This window comes from Asterias rubens, chromosome 17 (genome assembly GCF_902459465.1).
Source record: "Asterias rubens chromosome 17, eAstRub1.3, whole genome shotgun sequence".
Taxonomy (NCBI): Eukaryota; Metazoa; Echinodermata; class Asteroidea; order Forcipulatida; family Asteriidae; genus Asterias; species Asterias rubens.
In genome coordinates, this window is record NC_047078.1 from 11,981,985 (window position 1) to 12,002,521 (window position 20,537).

The 20,537-nt window shown below is 41.9% G+C and overlaps 1 protein-coding gene across 1 annotated transcript in view; it reads left to right on the forward strand.

The window, feature by feature from the left end:
- LOC117301820 (dynein beta chain, flagellar outer arm-like) overlaps nt 1-20,537 on the forward strand; it is a 106,591-nt gene that overhangs the window by 20,181 nt on the left and 65,873 nt on the right. The window contains exons 19-31 of the mRNA XM_033785820.1: nt 1,525-1,586; nt 2,042-2,261; nt 3,431-3,584; nt 4,760-4,923; nt 5,903-6,076; nt 11,959-12,168; nt 12,760-12,895; nt 13,683-13,826; nt 14,260-14,414; nt 15,728-15,923; nt 17,376-17,608; nt 18,373-18,487; nt 20,093-20,311. Of these exons, the coding sequence (XP_033641711.1) occupies nt 1,525-1,586; nt 2,042-2,261; nt 3,431-3,584; nt 4,760-4,923; nt 5,903-6,076; nt 11,959-12,168; nt 12,760-12,895; nt 13,683-13,826; nt 14,260-14,414; nt 15,728-15,923; nt 17,376-17,608; nt 18,373-18,487; nt 20,093-20,311 (2,182 nt within the window). The remainder of the gene's footprint in view (nt 1-1,524; nt 1,587-2,041; nt 2,262-3,430; nt 3,585-4,759; nt 4,924-5,902; nt 6,077-11,958; nt 12,169-12,759; nt 12,896-13,682; nt 13,827-14,259; nt 14,415-15,727; nt 15,924-17,375; nt 17,609-18,372; nt 18,488-20,092; nt 20,312-20,537) is intronic.

Here is a 20,537-nt window from a genome sequence, read left to right on the forward strand (position 1 = left end):
AGCTTGATAGCAATGCATAACAGATTGACTCATGAATAATTCATTATTTACTGATGATGTCATTGTTAATTCATCCAATCCGTTAATTCCAAGCAGGTTATGAATAGCTTTCTTGAAGGGAGGGTGAGCAATTGCATGGAGTGGGTGTAACTTGTGCCTACCGCAGCTTTTAGTCAAACATCTTTTTTTGCTTCAAAATTTCGCTTTCTTTCTCTTTTTTTTTTTCTTCCCAAAAAGAGCTCCCTGCATTTTTGCGTCAAATTGCATGTGTGCAAACAACTGCATGAATACATTGTACAAAACTGTACATCATTTTCTGAGCTTAGCAATTTGTTTTCTGATTAATGCTAACAGTTTTTTGAGACTGCTACCAGTTTCAAGTGTCAGGGGTCATGGGTTCTAATCCCAAATAGGACCATTTAATTTTGTTCTCATTCAATGCTTGGTTTTTTCCTTCATGGTTAGGCACCATACCAAATAAACAGTGCAAGTACCTCTAATGCAGCTGTGTGATTTGTATATACATGTATGCACATGACTTCAGTAGTTTCTGGCTTTAACAGCGTGGTATGCCATCTTTCTGTGTGGTAGATAACGTCACTGATCATGCTGCATGGCTTATAGATAGGTCGCGTAAATTGGCCATCTTTACAGGCACTTTGGAACTCATAATCATGCATTTTGCCTGAGAATGGTGACAGTACATGTATGTGCATGTTTCTCAAAACTCGTTACATGTTCGGTCAACGTGGCTGCGTTAATATGCGCTTGAGGTGCCTGCTATCCAAAACGCAATTTGCCTGTAACGATGGCTGGTTTTGAGCACTACATATCCATTGTTACTGAACATCTAGAACTGCCAATCCGTAGAGCTGTGCATGATTAAATAGGCATGTAGTCTTAAATTGTCAACGCCTGAGTCGGTTTAACCAGAGCTGTCTAGCTGCGATGCCTCGATAGTTGCATGCACGCTTGGCGAAACCACATGGCCTTCTCCAACTTGATTTTGCGTTGTTCTTGTTTTTTTGTCAGTGATTCATTTATAAAGAATCAAACATAAATTTTCATAAAATGAAAAGTTAACCAATCACAATTCTCACAAGTGTAGTCTCTGTTTCCAGTCGCTTTGTGGCTTTTCAGCTTTCTATGATTGGTTTGGAATGTTGCTACCATGAGAGGGTAGCAAAATCAAGAAATAACAACAAATTTAAAAACTTCCTGAAGAGTTGGGTAAGTTCTTTGTGGTGTCGCCACGAACACGTTTAGTCTCTGGTTCCAGACACTCCATGGTTTTTAGCCTTCTATGCCACGAAGGCCTTGACGAAAGACTAAGGCATGTGTTATAGTTTATCCAGTTATTCTTCATCAACATTTAATGCCTTGTAACTACTTGTTAGACTCATTTTGTTCTTTATTTCAAAAAGTCCCAATGCTTTATCCCTGCCCCACCCTTCTTCCAACTCTTTGTCTTGTTGCTGGTCTCGGACTTCCAAATAGACTAAACTGTTTTCCATTGATTCTCAGGATCTGATTGAGCTTCAGGAGTTACTGGAGACCGCTGTTGTCAACTTCACTGTCTTACCGGAGTGAGTGTTTAATGCCTATGCTAAAGAATATGTTATCCCCTACATGCCCTATGCAATCTATTAAATTTCTTTTATGTTACATATTAAATCTCTAAAATATAAGGGTCTTGGGTTTGAATTCTATCCATCTAGACAAACACACGCTGTGCGATGCTGTTTTGTCAACTTAGAAAATGGCTACATGAGGGCATGCCGGGCCCTGTATAATGGACAGTGCACCCTCTAGTTCTTATAATATAACTCTAAGACCCATCATCAGTTGCTTGATCCAAGATGTCCTCGGGCTGTCTCTAGATCTTGACCGACTAGGTGCCTGGGGATTCTGCCAGTGCAGTTTACGGCCATGTTTAGTGCCTTCTTTGCCTGGTTGTTGTCGTCGAGGCGGGTAATGTGGCCGAAAAAGACCCTCTCAAGGGTAAAACCAGAATGATAATTTCATGATTGTTGCTTTTAAGATGCCGTCATGAGCTCCGTAACCTGAAGCTTGTGTGGGAGACGGTAGACACGATCCACGGTCAGCAAGAGGAGTGGAAGCAGCAATCATGGCAGAAGATGAACACCAAGTTCCTGAGAGAAGTCTCTAACGGCCAGTTGGAGCAGGTCAAGGGGCTACCTGAGGAAGCTCACTACTGGGACGTCTACTTAGGGCTGGAGGACAGCATCTTGATCATACAGGTACGATCCATTGATTCTATGGGGTCTCAGACCTGAAAGTTCATCTTTGAGAGGGCAAGGCCATTTTCATTTTTAAAAAGGCACTTCCATTGGAAAACCTTAAAATCTGTGGAACTTTATGAAGGGGCACTTAGGTCAAAACCAGGGCAAGGAGGCAATTATACAGGTACAAATGTACGATCCATTGATTGTAAGGGGTTTGATACCTTGAATTTCATCTTTACAGGGCAAGGCCATTTTCATTTTCAAAAAGGAACTTCCGTTGTAAAATCTTAAAATCTGCGGGAATTTTTGGAAGGGGCACCAAGGCCAAAACCAGTGCAAACTCGGGCAAAATAGGCCATGGCCTGGGGTCTTGTCAAAACTAATCCAGGACAAGAAGTCGGATAACAATTCTCAGGTGTAAATTTTTATCGGACTGTAAGTTTGCGAAAAATAGTTAATGGCCTGACATTTCAACCCTAGCTGAGTCTTTTTCGAAGGCTTAAAAGGAACTGTATTTCTGTACGAGACTTGGTTTTACTTGAAAGACTTGCAGTTCTCTGATGCACAAACAACAAGCTCCATGCCAATGCACTCTGCTGAGCCTAATTTACAAAGCCTTGAATGCTCAAAGCGGGTGATTCTCAATACAGCGCCCTTTAAATCTTCAATCACTCTTCCTGCATTCACAAGAAAATTAAAAAAACAACTTCTTGATGCTTATTCGTAGGTTTATTTAAGTATATTGTTAACTTACTCACCATCATATATTAGCCTCTGTCGTGTATTTTGTTTCTCTAGTCTGTCTTGTGTTTTCTTTCTTCTGTATAGTATTTTATGTTGTTTGTCTGTCCATAGGTTAAGGCACAAAAGCCTCTGCTTCACCCTAACCTAATTGTTGTCCTACTTTAAAAGCTTCCTAATATATAACTATCTAAATCATTGTAATTGTAAACTTTCATATCCTAAGATACTAAGTAATACTGTGAACTACTCATAATTTGAATATACTGATAAAACTTTGTAAAATGTGTAAGTTTAAATGTAGGGCAGCAATGAAATAAATGTGTGCAAATACAATACAAAGTCCATCCAGGGATAACACTGCGCTCAGAGTCTCTCCATCAAAGGATGACAGATTTTGACAAGTATCAAAATTCAATTTATTTTATTTGAACCCTCTGCAGGCTTCTCTCCCACTGATTGAAGATCTAAGCAACCCAGCTATGCGCACCAGACACTGGAAGCAGCTTGTACGCGTCACTGGGGGCGCTCTTCTTATCGACAACGAGAACCTGAAGAGAATGACATTGGGGCAGCTACTCCAACTAGGACTTCAGAGTGAGTTTTCCATAACACATAAAACACACACCAGGACATGATGAACACATAGGTTTGCAAAAAAGATCTTGCATTTTTATAAGAATACTGCCTGCAATTCTTTTCTAGATAAGTAATTTTTTTGCAATTTAACATGCTTAAAGAATATTAATTTTTTTAATTTTGGTTTTTTTTTTAATTTTGGTTTTTACCCATACACCGATGTGTGTTAGCACTGTATACTCAGTACTTTCCCGAGTCCTGTGAAAAAACATCACAGGCATGTTACTTGGGTGGGATTCGAACCCACGACCCTTGCAATTCTAGAGCAGTGTCTTACCAACTAGACTACCGAGGTTGCCCGGCAGCTAGAGGCAGTTTGAATCCTATGTTTTGGCAGCGGGTACCGCAACGATATAATAGATGTTAAATTTGCATCGGGGATAAAGAATATTAATTTTGGTTTTTTACCCATACAACGATGTGTGTTAGCACTGTATACTCAGTACTTGAAGAAATCATTTATTTGCAAATGGGTCATGACTCATTAAGTGATCGCGCTGATGACAAAGATACATCTTGACAACATTTACTCACTCTATTGCATGACAGCTTGGGTCTGTCCCACTGATCTTCGAGTAGTTAGGTTCCAGAGCCTGTAAACCTTGTTGGTTGCTGGTTAGACCCAATTACTTGATCCAAGAGGCCTGTATGTTTCGTTTTTCGAAAGGGCAAGGGCACCAAGGCATTTTTTCCTTGGTAAAGGGCACCCATTAATAAGGAGATGGTAAATTTCTGCTTGAGCATTTCAAGGGCACCGAGGCAATGACCGGGGGGCATGGAGTACCTGTGTGAAGTATAAGGCCTGCAAGATGTCCTTGGGCTTAAATAACTCGCGAGTTTGGCTCCATAAATTCAGAAATTATACATTTTTGTGATTTATTGAGTGTGTTTCCATTGTCATTACTTGGGTCATTGATGAATGAGCAGTTAATCTGCCTGGGGCATTCAGCAGCACTACTAGTTTGTGCGTGATCACATTTAGATAACAGGTGTGAGTTGCCAGAGGAAAAGGATGCATTATTCTTTAATGCAGCTTTCCCGTAATGAGTTCAATGACTCATTTATCCCCAATGCGAATAATCACTTTTATTTAAATTATTTTAGGATTATTTTTATCATTTCTATTTTTCCAGATCATGTTGATGAGGTCCGAGCTATTGTCCAGCGAGCCGTCAAAGACGTGACTATAGAGAGCGCCCTCAAGACCTATGAGGAGATTTGGCTGAGTAAGATCTTTGAGCTGAGGCCGCACGTCCGGGTGATTGGAGGAGCAAGTAGCGAGAAACAAGACAAGGAGGTTGGTTCAAATTGTATCCTATTTTTATAATTAATAAACTTAACAGACCAGTTGAGCTTACTGTTTCACTAGTCAAACAAGGCTCAGAATTTGATCTGTGAGCGGGCAAGGCCATTTTTATTTTGCAAGGAACACTTCCATTATAAAACCTTAAAGTCCATGGACAAGTTTTGAAGGGGCACAAAGGCCAAGACCAAAGGAGGCCATGATCTCAGTGTACATGTATACATGTAGTTCACGTTTGTCCAACCTACATGTACTACATGGGTCTAGACGGCCATTGCTGAGGTCAAACAATTGAAACATGAAAAAGTGTACATAGAACCTTTTAGAGATAGGCCGTAATTTGTGATTATGATGCATTTAGGGGCAGTTTGCGAGTAAGCTTTGCACGTTTGCTATGCATGACGACCATCCCCGAACATCGCATCCTATCCCAGAATGCATAGCTATTTCCTATTTGTAAAGGGGTCTATGCCATGGTGAGGGGATCTTGGTGAGGGGACTGTGTTAGACTGGTCCCCTGTCCTTATCCAGAAGGATAAAGATAAGTGTTGGCAATCTAGGTTGACACCCTTACCTCAGGTTTAACTGCGAATCTCCAGAACCATGAAAGCCATGTGAACTGATGCAAGGTCAAAGGTTATTTTGTACATGTGTACGTGGGCTCAACAGCCGATCACTGGCGTAATTCATGACTGTGAGCTTGTGAGGGTGAGCCATTGACATTTTCCCCAATACTTTAGTGTGTAGAATTTTGCAAAGGTAAACTTGCAGGCAGTGGCATAATAAACTGCCTTTTCACTAACTTTGATCACTCAGGTAAGAGAGATTGTGATGATAACTGCTCCAACCCAAACCAATGACTACCAACATAAGTTTGTCAAGGCAAAAATAGCTCTACTCCTTATGGGTGATTCCTGTCATGTTTCAAGATTGCAATTTCATCTTTTGTTTTGAATGCTTCTTGTTTTTCCAGGAAACAGACACAAAGAGTGAGTACTCCCAGAGTGATGCTGGTACCGTGAAGGGCGGGGCCACCTCTGGGCGCCGCGCCCAGAGTAGGATGTCATCATTTACCATTGGGACGGCAGGCAGAGCCAAACGGGCTAGTGTGTCCTCCCTCCCTGGCTCGCTGCTCAACCTTGGAGAGGTAAGCTTTTCATTTCGTCACCGCCACCAATCCCTCTATGCACCTTCTCAAAACTTGTCCAGGACCCAATTTGTTGGTTCTGCTTACCACTGATTTCTGCACTGACGGTCACCATTCTCCGCTTATTACTGTGCAATCGCCAAATTTCTGCGATTACACAAACAGTGGAAGTGTCGTGACCAAGCGATCAAACTCTGGTGTTTCTGATCAAAACTTATCCAGGATAAGTTGTGGATTGACTTCTCCACAAATGATTGTTAAACCTGCAAGATAACCGTAAGCAGTTCAGTCCCCTGATGATGACTTTATCAAGCTAGTCAAAATGTTGGTTTCCAATAAGCGATCTATAAAATTTAGCCAAGGTGGTCCAGATGTAGGCACGTTCATTGACATTCCTAGAAATACAAACACTAGAGCATGTCTTTGAGCAACAACATTTCAAATATGAAACCAGGGCCCAATTTCATGGCTCTGCTTTACCACTGAATTCTGCACTTACAAGCACCATTCTCTGCTTACTGTGCAAGACATGCAAGAGGTGCTTTGTAAGCAAAGAATACCTAGTAACATGGAGTATGATACACACAAGGGAAAAATTCCCTGCTGACCCGTGATATACGCTTGATGACATGTAGGCACATAATTCCCTGCTTCCGTTAGCGCCGATTCTTTACTTGCGCCATGAAGGTGGGCCCTTAACATTTGGCCAAACCAGAGACTGCTCACTGGGGAGTCTCAACATGCTTGCGGATAAATTAAGCTTCTTATCGGACAAACATCTAATTCGAAACTAAACCATCTTCATCTTATCTTCAATGTTTTACCGTTTGTGGGTAAACTTCCCCGCAACCTATCATCGGATAGTTTTAAGAAAAAAGAAAAAAAAAATATGTGTTGTTTTCCGTTTTTGTTTGTTTTGGTTAATTCTCCTTCTTTAATGCTTTTCTCACGTCAGCTTGCTTTTTATTTGTCCATTTAATTATGATTGTGGATATTTTTTATGTACATTATTGGGTTTTTTTTGAGCAGAGTTATTTGAAAATTCCATGTGCCCTTTGTTTTACATCCGAACTGCTGTTTATTGAAATCTTCCCGTTGGTAATTCTTGTTTTGCACCAATTTGGTTAGGAGTAATATGAAATGTATGACAAAAAAGCGACCTGATCTGTGACATCAACCTTTTACCAAATTTATGCAAATCATGATGCGTACACAAACCCTCGTGCAGCTATTTTGTGTTTCGGATTTGCCGTGATGTCAGAGGACTGTATACAATATCTACCTTTTCAGTTTTCCGTTGGGGTGTTTGTTTGTTCGTTTGTTTGTTTTGGGGTTTTTTTTCTCAATTTAAATTAAAGTATCTTTGCATCTTGCCAATCTACTCCTTCATTTTCACATCAAAGGACTCCGATCTGACTCTAGAGATCTATGTAAGTATTACTGCAAGAAAAATCAGCTTTTTTCAAGATGTAACTTCCATGAAAAATCTTACTCCTGTTTCCCATTACGGGAAAACTCCATTAAAGAATTTCTGAGTTTGGGCCACAAAAACTTGGTACATCCTTTTCACTGAGTATGTGTTTACATTGTTTTGGGTCATTGAGCTTTGAGCAGTTAATCTGCCTGTGGGAGTCAGCAGCCCTACTGGTTAAGTCCACTGTTTGGTAAAGGAATTACATGGAGATAACAGTTGTGAATCGCCAGACAAAAAGGATGTTTTTATTTCAGCCTACTTCTTTAATGGAGCTTTCCCGTAATGCATATCAAAAAAATAGAAAGCATTTTTTAATTACATGGAATTTATAACTTGAGAATGTTTTGCATGCATCTTACTGACCGCAATAGCACTAGCTGCTGTTTGTTTGTTTATTTGTTTGTTTGTTTGTTTGTTTGTTTGTTTTTATTTATTAATTGCTCTCCTAGTACCAACCAACACAACCTTGTGTGTTGAACACTTCTTACTTCTTTAGTCGGGATCATGGTGTTGTATATATTTCCAAAACCTATGGGACCACTTGCCCGAATTTGGGACAAAGATTTGCTGGACTGCAGGGCTTGTAGCTCATATTTTTTGCCCGACAAAAATCAGAAATGACCATTTTTGACATGAATTAAACTGCTAAAAAGGAAAACATTCAACCTGCCTCCAGCACTGACTTCCCGGATGTACTGACCTGATGCTAAAATCACTGACCTCAGGCCTGCAGTCCAGTGTAAATTGTGAGCCCATGGTACACCCTCCCCCCCCTATATATTGTGAATTGCCTGTATAGACCTTTTCGCGAATACCATTGCGCAAGTGCCAACTGTTGAATGAGGTGCATGCTGGTCTAGTCAGCGATCAAACCTAGCTACATATAGACCAGCATGCACTTCTTTCCGCGCCTAAAACACGCGATGAGGTCTATTGGTAATATTAAAGCTAGTAGCTATGTACATTTATGTTTAGGGTTTTTTGCTGACACAAGATCTATCTTATCCCATCCTGCATGATTGTAACTACCTTCCCTTAGTCAGTTAGTGACTCATATATGCATGACTTGTAAACACACTAAATTGAATGGCATAGTACGGTAGGTACATGTTCATGTAGGTGAAGGGTTTGTGCCTTCTATGAGAGCATGGAATTTGTCGCACAGTCAGACATGTCAGAGAATGTCATGACAAAGACGTTTGACCATAAGACCATAGGCCATTTTGAGATACATGTATGGTGAAATACTATGACACTGTTGGGTTTGGGTAAATTTGTCTGTCTATACACACCCAAACCAAACAGTACACTCCTAGTGTGTGCACCATACCTCGAAAAGGCTTATGGTCATGATGGTGGACTTGTTCTTTGAAGAAAGGTTGAATAACAATCAATGGCAGCCATTTTGAAAATGACTTGTTGTTCTACCTGTCTGCGCAGATGGCCCACTGATATCTTACTTGTGACATACATGTACATGTACAGTTCTCTGACTGTGCCTGCCAAATAATATGCTTGTATCATCTAAGGCAAAAGTCCCCTAATATTTCTCCTATCTACATGTACCCCACACGCAAGGAGAGTTGGTCAAACCTTAAAGACTTGTTTCATCTCCTAGACATTCTGCTGATCCCTCCCCTCCCACCCCACCCCACCCCACCCCACCCTTGGCCCAATTTCATAAAGCTGTTGCTGGGTGTGCTCATTATTGGTTGATTTAAAAAGTCACTTTCTATTGTTTACGTCATTGAGAAAAATGGAAAAGAACCATTAAGTGGGACGCACGCTGTCTTCAAAAGTCTCCCATTAGCAATTCTGTACACGTGGGTTAAAGCAGAAGAAGAAGACAAAAGTTAACAATCTAGTGGCATTAAGCTTGTATCCTATGTTTGCAATACAAAATATGACTTCTTTAAATAGAGCATGAGAAAATATAATAAGCTGTTGCAAAAAACGTACCAAAAAAAGGACCGATGGTATAAATGCAAAAAGAAGTGATGGCCTGGCGTTTCGCGGGGTCATCTCTAAGGCTTAAGAAAGACTCTGCTAGCCTTTGAGAAAGACTCTGCTGTTGAAACGTCATGCCATTAATTATTGTTTGCATAGCGTGATAGACCTTAGATTCCCGTAGCCAGAACTAACTAGGGTCGCAAGTTCCATGTTTTTCTTGTCCAGCGAATGAATTGCACGCAGGTTTGGCACTGGTGTATACACTTTCAGTTTCTTCTACCTTACCAGCAGTATCAAGTTTGCCTTCTTTCTTATACGAATGACTTCTATAAATAGAGCATGATAGACCTTAGATTCCCATAGCCAGAACCAACCAGGGTTGCAAGGTCCATGCTTTTCTTATCCAGCGAACGTTGCACGCAGGCTTGGCACCGGTGTTAATACACTTTCACTCTGCCCACCGTGTTAGGTTCTTTGCCCTCTGTTTGGTTTAAGGATCATTGCATAGATCGGTTTGGTGTAGAATATCATACTGTCAATGTTTTCACAAAGTGGCAAATCTGTTCAGGCAAAATTCAATATTTAAATCTTTTGAAACTGCTGTTTAGGAACCTGTCTGCTTTTTCATTTATACAAAACTATCAGTATTTTTTCTAAACTTTTACGTTTTATCTTGTTTTACTTGGTGGAAATGTTAACAGCAAAGAATGTATCAAGAATTTGTACCCCCAAAACGATCAACCACTTTTTTAAAACACTATTAGGAATGGATTTGCCACTTAGTGAAAACATTATAGGTATGATAGTGGAGAATGTCACTGGGATTGCGCTAATTTCTTCAGCAATATAGTTCACTTGCATTTGGTTTTAGCCTCACTTGTTTTTAGACACTTATACTTACATCATCCAGGCTTGCACTTTCTTAGGATTGGTGTTGGAAAGATTCTATAAGCGCTCTGAGGTACAAGAGTAATGCTCAGGAGGCTCAACATTTTTTTTCCTAAATGCCCATGGGAGGCTCAATGGGTTTAAACATCGCCTAGGAGGTGTAACACCCAGGAGGCGTAACACCCAGTAGGTTCATAGGATTCAAGTAACGCCCATAAGCTCAAGGGGTTTAAGTTACGCCCATGAGGTTCAAGGGGTTCGAGTAACGCCTAGGAGGCTCAAGGAGTTCAAGTATTACCCAGTAGGCTCAAAGGGGACTCATGGGATTCAAGTAACGCCCATAAGCTCAAGGGGTTTAAGTTACGCCCAGGAGGTTCAAGGGGTTCGAGTAACGCCTAGGAGGCTCAAGGTGTAACACCCAGGAGGCGTAACACCCAGTAGGTTCATAGGATTCAAGTAACGCCCATAAGCTCAAGGGGTTTAAGTTACGCCCAGGAGGTTCAAGAGGTTCGAGTAACGCCTAGGAGGCTCAAGGAGTTCAAGTATTACCCAGTAGGCTCAAAGGGGATTCATGGGATTCAAGTAACGCCCATAAGCTCAAGGGGTTTAAGTTACGCCCATGAGGTTCAAGGGGTTCGAGTAACGCCTAGGAGGCTCAAGGAGTTCAAGTATTACCCAGTAGGCTCAAAGGGGACTCATGGGATTCAAGTAACGCCCATAAGCTCAAGGGGTTTAAGTTACGCCCAGGAGGTTCAAGGGGTTCAAGTAACGCCTAGGAGGCTCAAGGTGTAACACCCAGGAGGCGTAACACCCAGTAGGTTCATAGGATTCAAGTAACGCCCATAAGCTCAAGGGGTTTAAGTTACGCCCAGGAGGTTCAAGAGGTTCGAGTAACGCCTAGGAGGCTCAAGGAGTTCAAGTATTACCCAGTAGGCTCAAAGGGGACTCATGGGATTCAAGTAACGCCCATAAGCTCAAGGGGTTTAAGTTACGCCCATGAGGTTCAAGGGGTTCGAGTAACGCCTAGGAGGCTCAAGGAGTTCAAGTATTACCCAGTAGGCTCAAAGGGGACTCATGGGATTCAAGTAACGCCCATAAGCTCAAGGGGTTTAAGTTACGCCCAGGAGGTTCAAGAGGTTCGAGTAACGCCTAGGAGGCTCAAGGAGTTCAAGTATTACCCAGTAGGCTCAAAGGGGACTCATGGGATTCAAGTAACGCCCATAAGCTCAAGGGGTTTAAGTTACGCCCATGAGGTTCAAGGGGTTTGAGTAACGCCTAGGAGGCTCAAGGAGTTCAAGTATTACCCAGTAGGCTCAAAAGGGACTCATGGGATTCAAGTAACGCCCATAAGCTCAAGGGGTTTAAGTTACGCCCATGAGGTTCAAGGGGTTCGAGTAACACCTAGGAGGCTCAAGGAGTTCAAGTATTACCCAGTTGGCTCAAGAGAGCCCGATGGTTTCAAGGGGTTTAAGTAATGCCCAGGCAAAGCTTTAGTTTATGTTCTTAACCAGAGCATTATAAGAAACACATTCAGGCTCAAACATGACCCCCCTTCCTCTTCATCTTTCAGGACTCAGGAACGATCTTCCTTCTCCATGAGACGGACCCGATCTTCACTGAGCTGGAGTCGCACCAGGTGGCTCTACAGAGCATGCAGGGAAGCAGTGCCGCTGGGTCCTTCCTGGACGAGGTTACTAAATGGCAGAAACGACTGCAGACTATCGAGGCTGTGCTATCCACATGGCTTGAGGTGCAGGAGAAATGGGTGGAACTGGAAGAGGTACGTTTTAACGACAATTAAAGAATAGTTAAATTTAGTACTAACACACATCGGTGGATGGGTAAAAACCAAAATAAATTTTCTTTATCCCCGATGCAAACTTAACATCTCTTTTCAGTTTTGCGGTACCCCTGCCAGAACATAGGATTTGAACTGCATCTAGCCACTGGGTAATCTCGGTGGTCTAGTTGGTAAGACACTGCTCTAGAATTGCAAGGGTCCTGGGTTCAAATCCCACCTGAGTAAACTGCCTGTGATAATTTTTAACTGGACTGTGGAAAGCACTGAGTATACAGTGCTAACACTCTTCGGTGTAGGGGTAAAAACTTAAATTAATTAAAAGTGTTAATCGGGTATTAATCGGGTGGGATTCGATTCCACGACCTTTGCAATTCTACAGCAGTGTCTCACCAACTAGACACCGAGATTGCCTGGTACATGTAGCTAGAGGCAGTACAAGTTCTATGTTTTAGCAGCGGGTTTTTGCAGCAGGGAACTTCCTGGAGAATTACATGGCGATACGTGTAACAGGTGTGAGTTGTCAGATGAAAAGGATGTTCAGAAGTTACATTAATCATCTCTTTGTCACAGATCTTCAGTGGCAGCGACGTGAAAACTTCACTGAACCATGAAGCAGGTTTATTCGGCTCAGCGAACCGTGACTTCCGTCTACTCATGAGAGCATCGGAAAAGAATCCAAATGTCTTGCAGTGCTGCCAAAGAAGAGGTGCTTAAAGCCATGTCCAAAATGGTGGCTACAATTACGGCTATGGCTAAATTGCCACATCATCATGTGTTGAAGTATAGGCTGTCCATAGCAACACCCTTGGCAACACTCGTAGCCATAGCTGTAGCCACCAATTCGGAAACAGCCATTGATTTTTTAGAAAGACCAGGGCCCAATTTCATAGAGCTGCGTAATGGCTGATTTTGTGCTTAATGTACGATTTTCATTTCATAGTGCTGCTAACCGTAAGCAGCTAACCTTCTGATCTGTATGAAAATTAATGAAATACATGTAACAATACCAATCCATGGTAAACGTGCAAGATGGCCACCAAATTTTCTTGCTAACCTTTTAAAATACATTTACACCACAGCAAATTGTTCTGTTCCAGTAAGCACGAAAATTTGCTTACTGTTAAGCAGCGCTATGCATAGCGCTGCTTATAAGCACAAAAAATATAGCTAATCCCTGTCATGACACTTGTGCCCTTGAGAAAGAGGTTTAACCAAAATTGCTCCAACCATTTTTGGGAAGGTTGTTCATTCTGCTCTACCAGACAGGCTTCTAGTGGATGATACCCATGCCTACGTCCTTAGGGACTGTGAAGGGGGTAACCCTGTTTCAGCCCCAGGAGTAGGTGGCAACTTGCCCCCGTTGGCAGTTGATTTGGGATCCATCGGCTCCAAAACCAAAAAGCAAAAAGCAACTATGTAAGCACGAGACTTTTGCTTACCAGATGAAATTTGCAGCACCCTTCTCAATCCTCTGTTTTTATTCCAACCTCAAGGCATCCTAAACATCCTGGAGAAGATGAACACCAACTTGGAGCTTTGCCGTCGTTCTCTGATCCAGTACCTAGAGAGACGGAGACAACGATTCCCTCGCTTCTACTTCCTATCCATGGAAGATGTGCTTCATATCGTCTGCAATGGTCAGTTAAAAATAATATTAATAATAATAATAATAACAGAATTTCTATAGCGCCATTCTATCTAGATCATGGCGCTCAGCAACAACAGGCAATGAAAAACAAATACATTTAAAGAGCAGCTGGAAACAGGCGAGTTTATTAAGTTGTTTTTGAATGACGAAACAGTGTCCAGTGATCTGATATGAGGTTCCAAAGTTTTGGGCCAGCAGTTGTGAAGGCTTTGTATATGTTTCTGGACCCATGGTCTGAAAGCAGCGTACCATCACGGCAGGATCGAAGACTGGATCGACCCGATGCATTGGGGGCTTGCAAACTCCAATGTTAAAGTTCACTCGTAAGGCATCCTTGGTTTCATTACCACAAAAAAATAACAACAATAACACGAGCTAATTCCCTCGTTTATTCACTATGAATATTTTGGTTTATTTGCCAGGGTATGATCTGAACCAAGTCAACCTGTACTTACCCAAGCTCTTTGAGAATCTGGGACGTCTGGATTACGAGGAAAACCAATCGGAGGCAGCGGAGTGTACCTTCAACATCACTGGACTCATCAGTAACATGGGAGAAAAGATGTCTCTCAAACAGGTCAGAATAACTCATCTGTAGTCAGTTCTAGGTGGGCCCAAATTCATGGCTCTAGCTTGCCCCTGAATACACCGATCCATTAGGCTCCGCCCACGCCGCACGTGTGAGCAACAACATGTGAGCCTCTCCAATGCCATTCTGCACAACTCTGCCGCGCGCGCCAAGCATACGCGCATGCATGTCGTACTTTATAGTGTCAGACTTTTGGTTGTGCAATGAGTTGTGATTGGTCAATACGCAATGGGGCGGAGCTTAATGGATCGGTTTATTCCAAGTCTGCTGCCACCTAGTGTCTCAAAAGTCCCCCATTGGATAGACTGGTCCCCTGTCTTTCAGGCACTGGTCTTACAGGCCCGATGATTACAGTGGACAAGCTTGTAGTGACGCAAGCTTTCAATTTCTGTGTTATGACATGGTATGATTGGTCTGCCTAAAACTGTCGTTTGTCACTTACATACACCAGCAGTCTTTAACTGCACTTTCAATCATCTGCTGCTGTGTCCCTGTGTGCATAATGGTTATTCGTAACGTTTCTTCTGTGTACACTTTGGTGTACATGTATATTGTACCCAAGTCTTGACACTCATAGGGGGGCCGGTCTCTTTATTCAGCTGTGCCACGCATCTGGAAGTCTCTACCACTTAATCTTAGATCTTGTCTTTGTACCACAAAACTCAAATCTCTTCGCAAAACTTATCTTGTGTCACAGGTTTTCAAAGACTAATTTTGTTGTGTCTGTTTTTTTCTTTCTTTGTTTTGGTTTAGTTTTGTATTTGGTTTTACTGCGCCTTGAACACCCAGCAGGGTGGATATGTGCTCATTACAAGTCTTATTATTATTATTATTATTGTATACTACGAATCGCTGTCCCTGTTAACTGGAATGTGATGTCAAAAGTTCATCTGGCAGTTGGGAAAAGGCTGGTATCTGGTGTTATTCACGCCTCCGAGAGTGCTCCAGCAGCTGATTTCACAAAACGTTACGCAGTTTGCATAAGTCCACCTGCGCAACGTTTTTGGAGCAAATCAGCAATAAACGTTGCGCAAGTGGATTACGCAGTTGCGTAAAGTTTTGTTAAATCGGCTGCAGATGTATAGGCTACACATTGGAAGAAAGAGCACCTCATTCTCTTTAATAATGTAATAAATATTTTGTCATGTTTGCCATCTCACATTCATATCTCATAGTGAGCGTCCAAAGAAAGACACTAACTTCTTGTTTATCTACAGGTTTAGCATTGAGTGTTCTACAGGAATTACTGTAGTCAAGCAGATATGGGATTAACTATTAACCTACCCGTCTTCTTTTTACAGATTATCTCATGTGATGGTCCGATCGAGAATTGGTTATCCAATCTCCTACCCATGGTGAGATTATCCCTTCAGACTCAGCTCACCTCAGCCCTGGGGAATGAGTCTCTGGAACCCCCAGGAACCCCACGCCGAGGGGAAAGAGAAATCCACAGCGCTGGGGCCAGGAGAGTCACTGTTGGTAAAGACGAAAGAAAAGGTAACACTAGTTTCTAGACGATGACTAGTCTTAATTTTGGTTTTTACCCATATACCGATGTGTGGTAGGACTGTATACTCAGTACTTTCCCGAGTCCTGTGGAAACAAATATCACAGGCATGTTACTCGGGTGGGATTCGAACCCACGACCCTTGCAATTCTAGAACAGTGTCTTACCAACTAGACTACCGAGGTTGCCCGGTAGCTAGAGGCAGTTCGAATCCTATGTTTTGGCAGCGGGTACCGCAACGATATAATAGATGTTAAATTTGCATCGGGGATAAAGAATATTAATTTTGGTTTTTACACTTTAGTCTTGTTGGAAAATTGATCAGCATGAGAATTGATTTTCACAAACTTTGTCTTAAAACTGCTTGAGTGGAAGACCACCATGGAAGACTACTCCCTGCTGGATATTGTGGAAGCATGGAGGAGGAAGTGAGCTGAAAATAGGCTTCGGAAGTGATGTATTTCTTTTAAAGATATTGATGTGTAAATATCTAAAGGGTGTGTATGAATCGCAATAAATAAATTGCAATTTTTCACTATGTTCATTTTTCAGATGGCCTAATAATATTATGACTGTTGTTACATTTAGTTTTTGTTTTGTTTTGATTGTATATAATTCAATTTGCCAACAAAATAATAAACTGGGACCAAGAACTGAACTCTGACTACCATCATTAGTCATTACTTGTTACATGCATGAGTAGCCTACCAACTCAGTTACACAAGCTAGTCGAAACGTTAAGACCAATTACTCCGCTAATAGTGAAACAATGATTCACTAAAAGCTAAAGTAGTAGTGCAGGCCGATTTTCTACTTTCCGCCCAGGTAGTAGTTAAAAAGCAGGACAGTTCTTTTCAGAATGGAGAAGTCTCCCAAATTCTGAAAATCTACTTCGCGGTAGTAGCATATAAAGCAAGACAGTTCTCTGTAGAACAAACTCTACCTGAAAGTAGATACAACACATTGTGTTACTGCAAACCAAGTAAATATTGATACCTCACCATACCATCCCTCAAATCTCAAATCTGCAATTTATACCCACATGACATCAAACTTGTCTCACTACATTTTGAAAAATGTAGCCAAACAGGCTTACCCTTGGTGCAAATGGAGTGGAGTTGTAGCAATTTTTTACGGTCTGTTTACAAACTTCATGGGCTGGCTCGGAGGGGTTTGATTGGGCAGGTGCTCAAGAACTTTGAGCCTGGCCAAAGGTTTCAGGGCAACCATCTCGTTCTTCAATTAAACGGAGTGGCAATGTACTTAAAACGAGATGGACGTACTTCGAATGAAATGGTTGATTCAGTTTCTAGCTTGCAATTTGACCCTAGTTACTGACTTGTGTTTTATGTTTTCTCAGTTTTTAGCTTGCAACTTAACTCCATTGTTGGGCTCGAGTTTCAGGTTATCTTAGTTTCTACCTTGAATTGTTTCTGTTGTAGGCACAGCAAGGAGTCGAGCCGGCAGTCGCACAGGCAGCCGTAATCACCGTCCAGGCACACGTGACTCGCAGGATAGTCGGGGGCACGGCGGATACGACGGTCGTCACGGCCCGCAGTCCTGGATGCTTGATCATGTGACTGAAGTGGTGTACCTGGCTACACAGATTCAGATCACTGAGCAAACCGAGAAGTGTCTTAAGATGCTGGAGGGCGGTGATAGGGATTCAATGAAGGTAAGTTTCGTGGATTGGATTGGATTACATTAGATTAGATTCTCTCTCTTCAGTCCGGTGGCGCAAATTGCACTGTTATGATCATTACAAGTTTACGCCAACCATCTCGATCTGTAGCTGATCTTGATGCAGCTGCCATACCCTGTCCTGTGCAATTCTTTCCGTCTCTCATCCATGATGTTGCTGGACCTCTCCTTCTCTCACCCTTGGCTGACCCCTGGGTTATTTCTTTGTAGAAACCTTCACGACGCAGTACGTGTCCGAAGAATTACACCTTCCGCACGGCCATCTGTTTTCTCAGCATTGCCTCTCTAAATTAGATTTGCTATTTGCTATTTATATATACAAGTACACAATAGACATTGCCTTGGCTCTTGAGATACAAATACATAAAAATATGATAAATTGTACATTGAATATACATGATATTAAGACAGAATCGATTTAGGATCGATTTGGATTCAAGAGTGGGTTTAAGTCCCTGTTATGGCACCTGTTTCCTTGCACATTATTTTAGCATAGGCAACTAATTTACGTGACTCTCCTGAATACATTTCTTTTCTCAAAAACTTGACAACTAATGAAGCTAAAACTTCTACAGGTAAATTATATTGCATACATCATCATTCACAGTGAGTAGGGATTCATGTTATGGCCAAAAACATGATCTACAAAAGATATTAAAACCCTTATTTGGATGGAAATCATCTATCAACTGTATATGTTTTTTTATTTTCCTCATCTTTATATGTTTGTCTGAGTAGGAAACTGTTGATAAAGTCAAAGCCAGCATCCAGGCCGCTGTGGTCATGCTGAAAGGAGTTGAGGATGAAAACGAGAGACGGGTTCGACTAGAGAAGGAGAAAATCAAGAAGGAAGGTAGGTCATAGGTCATCCGCATAGGTTATAGGTTATCATAGTTCATAGGTCATCACCTATTCCAAATCAAATATACTTCAAGAAAGTAATTACATAAATGAGAATTTTGAGACTTTTACAGCTCTTATATCTGTAGTAAAAACAAAGACATAATAATTGAAAACAAATATTTTTGTTGGGTGGGGGAGTCAAACCCAATCAACAATATTTTTCTTATAAACTCCATGTTCCTATTTGGAGAACGCTTTTGAACGCTACATTGTAGGTTCTTAAAAAAAAGTGCAAAAAGCGCTTTCATGAAACCTGAAGAAAATGTGGAGCTATTATTTGATAAAAGTCGGAATCCCATGAAGATTATTCCCTGGCTACCACTTCCTAGGTTGTATCATGGACTTGGGTGTGATCCTAGTCTTGGTTCAAGACTCTCCTGGATTTGTCACAAAAGGGCGCACTATCACCCCCAACGCGCTATCAACCACGAACTGCTTTCAACCACGAACCGCTATCACAGGAGAGTCTTGGCACATTCGTTAAATCTCCCCCCAAATGAAGGGGCGGGCTCTGCGGGAATATACACACGCGCATTATGTTTCCCCCCGATTTTGGGGGGAGATTTAACGAAAGTGCCAAGACTCTCCTGTGATAGCGGTTCTCGGGTGATAGCGGTATGGGTTGATAGCGGTTCGTGGTTGATAGCGCGTTGGGGGTGATAGCGCGACCTCTTGTGACAAATCCAGGAGAGTCTTGAACCAAGACTAGTGTGATCCCTGCTTACAAGGCAGCTAACTGCTGTATGGCTTCTGACTGGCACCCCCGAACAAAGATATTGACTAATAGGGAGGCCGCCAACATAGGGCTAGATAGCTCTGTTGGTAGAGCGCTGGTGTGTTAATTTGGAGGTTGTTGTTTCAAACTGCTAGTAAGTTTTGTCTTTGTTCAACCTCAAATCGTCTATACAGTATATGTGTAGAGACTGTGGTACATCAGAATCTATGTTCCTTTTTGCCAAGCAACTACTTTTGAGAACACTTTTGAACACCATGGTCCTCTAAAACATGCAAAAGTGATTTCATGAAATCTACTATAGAAATTGTGATTCGCCGGCGAAGAATTGTGTTGACTCGACAAGTGTGTCTCTTTTTTTTCAATATCTGTTCAGAGGTACCATTTAGAACAACCATTTATAAATACCTAAGACAGTTTATCCATTCTGATTGGTCTAAAGGGCATCACGAGGTGTTGGTTGAACGGATGATATAACACCAGTAAAAAGGTGTTATAACATGGGTGTGACACGCGCGCTTGCACCTGTGCGTATAAGACAGTTTCTTCATTCCTATTGGTCGAGAGCAACGGCCGGGACAGTTGTGCCACATCACGCAATACACGGTTCGTTTCGGTAAAATTATCAACTCCAGGCCTCGGCGCGGGTTTAAACCACTAGTTGAAAACCTCTTCACAACACATTGATTCCCTTATTAACTGCCGTGTAGCCAAGCATCACATCCAAATTTATTATACAACCTGTGAAGCGGCAGCCAGGAGACCAACTACTTGAGGGGATGCAACTTTTTATTAAATTTTTCCTCTTCTCTTCAATTCTAGCCGCAGCTATGAAGGAAGCTGACATGACCAGCGTCATGGACACCGGTACCGTGGTGTCCCACACCGGCCGACAGAGCTCCCAGTCCCACAAGAACTCCCAATGGAGTCTGAATAACGAGATGCCTGGTGGACCGCCAGCTGGTAACCAACCAACCATCGCAGAGGAAGGAAGCACACTGTCTGGACAGCAGGGCGAGAATGGAGAAGGGCTGGAAACAGGTAAGGACTAGGGGAAGTCTACATTTATTTCATAATACTCTTCTCAAGATATAAAAATACAAAATATTACATAGAAAACGTAAGATTGCCTGGTAGCTAGCAGCAGTTCGAATCCTATGTTTTAGCAGCGGGTACCGCAAAAATTAAACAATTTATTTTTGGTCTTAACCCTATGTACCAATGTGTGTTAATGTAGCACTGTAAACTCAGTACTTTCCTGTGTTCT